This window comes from Chlorocebus sabaeus, chromosome 17 (assembly GCF_047675955.1).
Source record: "Chlorocebus sabaeus isolate Y175 chromosome 17, mChlSab1.0.hap1, whole genome shotgun sequence".
NCBI classification, from domain to species: Eukaryota; Metazoa; Chordata; class Mammalia; order Primates; family Cercopithecidae; genus Chlorocebus; species Chlorocebus sabaeus.
The window spans coordinates 29,076,288-29,082,527 of NC_132920.1; the positions used below are offsets into that span (position 1 = coordinate 29,076,288).

The 6,240-nt window shown below is 34.2% G+C and overlaps 1 protein-coding gene across 1 annotated transcript; it reads right to left on the bottom strand.

The window, feature by feature from the left end:
- Nucleotides 1-1,414: 1,414 nt before the first annotated feature.
- Nucleotides 1,415-4,045, bottom strand: LOC103221889 (olfactory receptor 5V1). The gene has a single exon (XM_007973317.3). It carries the CDS (start codon nucleotides 3,962-3,964, stop codon nucleotides 2,999-3,001), a length of 966 nt encoding a protein of 321 aa, XP_007971508.3. The 5' UTR covers nucleotides 3,965-4,045; the 3' UTR covers nucleotides 1,415-2,998.
- Nucleotides 4,046-6,240: the final 2,195 nt, after the last annotated feature.

Consider the following 6,240-nt stretch of genomic DNA (forward strand, 5'->3'; position numbering starts at 1 on the left):
TTTGGATTTATTTGCCCTTGCTTCTCTAGTTCTTTTAGTTGTGATGTTAGGGTGTCAATTTGAGTTCTGTCTAGTGCTACAAATTTCCCTCTTAACATTGCTTTAGCTGCATCCCAGAGATTCTGGTATGAAGTCTCTTTGTTCTTATTGGTTTCAAGAACGGTTTAGTTTCTGCCTTAATTTCATTATTTACCTAGGAGTCAGTCAGGAGCAGGTTGTTCAACTTCCATGTCATTGGTTTTGAGTGAGTTTCTTAATCCTGAATTCTAATTTGATTGAACTGTGGTCTGAGAGACTGTTATGATTTTCAGTTCTTTTGCATTTGCTGAGGTGTGCTTTACTTCCAATCATGTGATCGATTTTAGAGTAAATGCCACATGGCACTGAGAAGAACGTATATTCTGTTGTTTCAGGCTGGAGGAGCTTGTAGATATCTATTAGATTCACTTGATCCCCAGCCAAGTTCAAGTCCTGAATATCTTTGTTAATTTTCTGTCTCAATGATCTGTCTAATGTTGAGAATGGGGTGTTAAAGACTCTTACTATTATTGTGTGGAAGTCTACATCTCTTTGCAGCTCTCTAAGAACTTGCTTCTTGAATCTGGGTGCTCCTGTATTGGATGCATATACATTCAGGATAGTTAGCTCTCCTTGTTGAATTGACCCTTTTACCATTATGTTATCCCCTCCTTTGTGTGTTTTTTTTTTAGTCTTTTTTGGTTTAAAGTCTGTTTTGTCAGAGACTAGGATTACAATCCTTGCTTTTCTCTACTTTTCATTTCCTCGCTAAATTTTTTCCATCCCTTAATTTTGAGCCTATGTGTGTCCTGGCACATGTCGAGGATGTCTTGAATATAGCACACTGGTGGGTCTTGACTCTATCCAATTTACCAGTCTGTGTCTTTTAATTGGGGGCATTTAGCCCATTTACATTTAAGGTTAATATTGTTATATGTGAATTTGATCCTGTCATCATGATGCTAGCTGGTTATTTTGCACATGAGTTGATGCAGTTTCTTTATAGTGTCATTGGTCCTTGTATTTCAGTATGTTTTTGCAGTGGCTGGCACTGGTTCTTCCTTTCTGCCCCCACTCCATGTTCACATATTTATTCAACAGTATTTAACACCTACTATAGGCCAGGAATTATTCTATTCTTGGTCCTAAAGATAAAGAGGTGAATAGGATACGTAATTATGATAATAATAACTTTTAATAACTGCTATGAAATGAAAGACAGAGTGGAGTTATCGAGAGTTATTGAGTGGGGGAGTGGTGAGAAGTTGTAATTTTAAATAGATTCATCAAGTAACTCTCACTACCACCACCACCACCACCATTTCAGGCAGTACTATGTGATTTAAGAAGGAATAGAAAACATTAGGTGGAATGATGGAGGAGAAAGTAGATTTTGAATTGAACTATAAAGAATGAAGAGAACTTTGAACAAATAAGGGAGGAGATATGAATTCCAAATTAAGGGAATCGTCATAATAGTGGTAAGTAGTCAGGAAAGATCAAGCCATACCTGGGGAAGAATTATTTAGGGTTCCTGCAGGAGATGAGGTTACAAGATAGTACTTAGATTTTATAGACAGTGGTTACAAATATATTTAGTTAAATGAAGAGTATGCCAGTAAGTCAGTGGAGTTTATTAAAAGAAAAACAGTGCAGGAGACTGTACATAACACCATGTTAAGAAAGTTAACTCGGAAATGATGTGCAGAGTACATTAAACAGGATAGGAATGGAGACAAGGCACGCCACTAGAACACTATGACAACATTACACAAAAGAGGGGCTGGGAAGTCAAGACTTAATCAAGGGAGGCATCAGTAGGTATGGAAGAAAAAGAAGGTGGTCCTGAGAGAATAGTGAAGAAGGAAGGACACTAGAGAACTTGTTTCTGCCTGATCTATAAGCCTTTTTCTATCTCTCTTTCAATCTCATAGGCTCTTACATTGTATGTTATTTATTTTCCCTTCTTAGTATCTGTAAGTCTCTTTATCTTTTAAATTTTCTCTCTTCCTTCCTTCTTCTATTTCTTCCTTCTATTTCTTCTCTTCACTTAGTCTTCCTTCACATTTATCTTGACTTCATAACTGTCCTTTACATGGTAATAACACACAGAAAATAGTAATTTAGTACTTTTACTTTTAACACTAGTAATTTCTACTTTTTTTCTAACTTTAGTCATTATATAACTAAGACTTTTTATTCCCTGTCAAAAAATCCTTGTTTCTTTCTGCATATTTTATCTGATTCTGTTTTCTAAATTTTTAGGGAAAAAAATTCCTAAATTTAAGATACTCTATAAAATAGTAATATGTTTTGGGGACTTAGTTTTAGAAAAATCCCTCTAGACATTCTGCCTTTTGAATAGAATAAAGAATGTATGTCAACTGGGATGGAAAATTATGACTGTCTTCATTCCAACGTGAACATAAATTGGCCTTGGCCCATGCAGCAGGTGATGAAATTAAAAATTGCTACTAACAGATCTGGAGGTAAAACATCACTTCACTGTGATTACATTTCTTAATCTATTGGTGATGATGTTTGATTAAGAAGGGCCTACTAAAGAAAGAAAGAAAGGTCAAAAGCATGTCTTAAGTAGTAAGAACAGAAAAATATGACAAACATATGAGGAATGTGAAGAAAAATATTTTACATTATTTAATATACAGAAAGCAATATGAAAAAAGAGGGACATTTTCAAGTGATGAAGTCCACTAAACAAATATCTCATGAAAGAGGGGCACTATCTTTGAATGCAAGATTCAGGAATGGAAAAACAAATAAAAAGATATTTAAAGAGAGCAACATTGATATCTCTCATAGAACTAAGTAAAGCTCAAGAATAAGTACACTTAGACTGAAGTGTGCCAACTCTTCAATATCTGTCCCAACATTGCAATTATCTTGTAAACTTTCACTAAAAACAGGTGACTGGTGAAAAAGTTAATTTTGTAGTACAAGATTATTGAACCTGTGAGGTTCAATAAGTGAGTTTACTATCCAAAGAGGAAATTGATGGCTGCCACTTGCTCCCTATGGTTTTGACAGCTTCTTTGATGTCCTTATTCTTCAATGTGTAAATTATAGGGTTTAGCATGGGGGTAACAACACTGTACAAAACTGAAATCAACCTATCTTTCTTTAATGAGTAGGTTGAGATGGGCCGTATGTACGTAAAGATGGCACTGCCATAAAAGAGAAAGACAATGGCCAGGTGGGAGGCACAAGTAGAAAAGGCTTTTCGTCTTCCCTCTGAGGAGTGGATCCTGAAGATGGTGGAGATTATGCAAATGTAGGAAAGTACGATACAAAGGAAAGGAGTCCAACCTATGAAGACCCCAATGGATAGCAGTGCCAACTCATTGACAGAAGTGTTTCCACAAGACAAGAGCAGCAAAGGTGGGATGTCACAGAAGAAGTAGTTAATCTGATTGTTGCCACAGAAGGGCAGGCGAAATGTCAACACTGTATGCACCAATGAGTTAAGAAAACCAGCAGCCCAGCATGAGGCTGCTAATTGATTGTATACAACTTTGTTCATAATAACTGAATACCTTAAAGGATTGCAGATTGCAATGTAACGATCATATGCCATTGCTGCCAGTAGGAGGCACTCTGATCCCACAGAGAAAACAAATGCAAAAAGTTGAACCACACACCCCACATAAGAAATGCTTTTTTTCTTTGAGAGGAGGTGCACCATCATCTGGGGGACATTGCTGGTGGTGTAGCAGATGTCAATAAAGGCCAAGTTCCCTAGAAAGTAATACATAGGTGTATGCAGGTGTGGATCAGTCACGGTTATCAAGATAATTAATATATTTCCTCCCAAAGTACAGAAATAAGTCAGAAAGAAGATGGTGAATAGTAAAAACTGCAATTCATTTGGGTTGGAGAATCCCAAGATGATGAATTCAGTTAGAGCTGTTTGATTCTTTCTTTCCATGATGTTGCCTGGTTTCCTTTTGGGAATTGGGCGAAGACCAGATTATAAAAATGAATCATATGTTGCAATAGCAGTGACCTGAAAAATAAGGGTAAAAAACTGTTACAAATAAAAGTAATCACCATTTATATCAAACCAGAGAAGCAGCATTCTTTTGCAAACCATAGCTCCTACTTACCATGCAACACAGATATAAATACATCCAATGTTTCACCTGCAGATCAAATCTTTGTAAAATATACAACACTGGAAGTTTTAAATTAGAGTACAAAAGGACACCATATGTCCTAGAGTTCTGTTAATAATGGCTGGGTCATGCTTACCGGCATTTTCTTGGGGATGTGTGAACTTGTGCTGTAGAATGCAGTTTATAGAAGAATCTCTGGTATTCATTTACTTCTTTGAAGCCATCCCTGCTCCCCTTTTTCATACTTCACGTTAATATAAATTTTGTTTTGTATTCTTTTCTGATTAAAATTAATGTATTTGTTTTAGAATATTTGGGAAAAATATAGAAAAGAAAATTTAAAACATTAAAAATCTTTAGTAGTCACCAGAGAAAACCTCTATTAATGATTTGGTATATGTTCTTCAGATCCATTTTTCATACAGAAATGTTGAATAGAAGATCAACCTGATCTTCTATTCCTGATCTATTTTAACCTGATTTTTCCTTCATTTCCCATGGCAATAAGTATTATGTTAAAACATGATCTTTGAGTTGTATTCAAGTACTTGTGTGAACACAGCAAAGTTTTTCTATATCCCATCCTTATTAGTGAATATTTATATTATTTTATTTGTTAATTTTTGATATGATAAATTTCAATAAGAAGCATATTGAATTAGATTCCCTGAATTTGGAGTAAGGTTATCTGTATTTTAATAAAATTTCCAAGAGACTCATCCTAATGAATTAGAAACCTATTGCTATAGATCATCAATCTAGAAAATTCAAGAACTATTTGGCAGGTGCAGGAATTAGTGTCTGTTTCAACAAGTCATTGTTAAGTGCTTCATATAGAAGGACGCTGATAATCTCTGAGCACTTCCCACACAGCATCTCATTTAGTCTTTACATAAATCCTTTAAGATAAGTAATATTTATCATTCCCATTCTCTGAATGAGAACACCGAGTCTCAGCGAGATAAATGTCTGGCAGGTGTTATGCAGCTAGCAGGTAAAAAAGGTAGCTTTATCACTCCCAAAGCTAATATACTTTCAATTGAGTGGCTAAAAATTTAATTTCCATTAACTTATGACAACGTAATGCTCTTAAAAAAATGCTTCTTTTGTTTTGAATATAACCTAGGTTTATACAACTGAATTATTTTAACTGGTTACAAATTGTTATGACTTCTGTTTCTGACTGTTAATGGCAATGTAATATGCCTGCAGTGTTCTGATGGTTAAATCCAATTGTTTCTAAATATCTGGTTTTTATTTGAATATGTTTATTTGAATAATCAATTTCTAGTGTAGTTGTTTATTTCCTGGACCAGCTATAGATTAATTTAAATGTTCATGTTTGTGTTATTAAAAGATACTATTATAGAGTTTAATCTAAATTGGTTAATAGAAATGTTTAATAAAATTAAAACAGTTGTAGGGAGAATCCCCTAATTTAAAATACTCAAGGTCTAATTCAAGTGAGAAAAATTAATCTGCAGTTTGGTGTTTTAAGCAAATTATAAAAACTTAGATAAATAAAATATAATAAAAATTTTTAAATGAAGATAATTGTTGTATATTCATTCAAACTATATACTTTATTGATTGCCCTCACCTATATACAAATATGCATTTCAATGTCAAGTTTGAAAGATGGCTTAATTGTGCTTTTGTTGTAATTGCTGTCTTCTTTCCTTGTGAACTACTGTGGATGTTTGTAATGAAGGGAAAGGATAAGTTGAAAAAATTCACACAATATAGTATTCCACATTACCACAATCGAATAAATTCACTAGTACAATTTTCATTCCATCTACAGAAGAACTCTCAAATTGTATTCTCAAATCAATCTTTTTCCCTATTCCAAATCTCTATCTTCCCTTTCATCTATTTTAACCTTTCCTTCCACTTCTGAGGAGGAATTAACCCTTCTACTCATTTTATTCACCAAATATATTTTAAGGCAAGACTGTGGAAAAAAGGGAACTGGCACAGTGTTAATGGAAATGTAAATTAATAGAGCCATTTTGGAAAACAGTGCAGCTTCTTCAAAAAACTAAAAATGCAACTACTATGTGATCCAGCAATTCCACTTCTGGATATA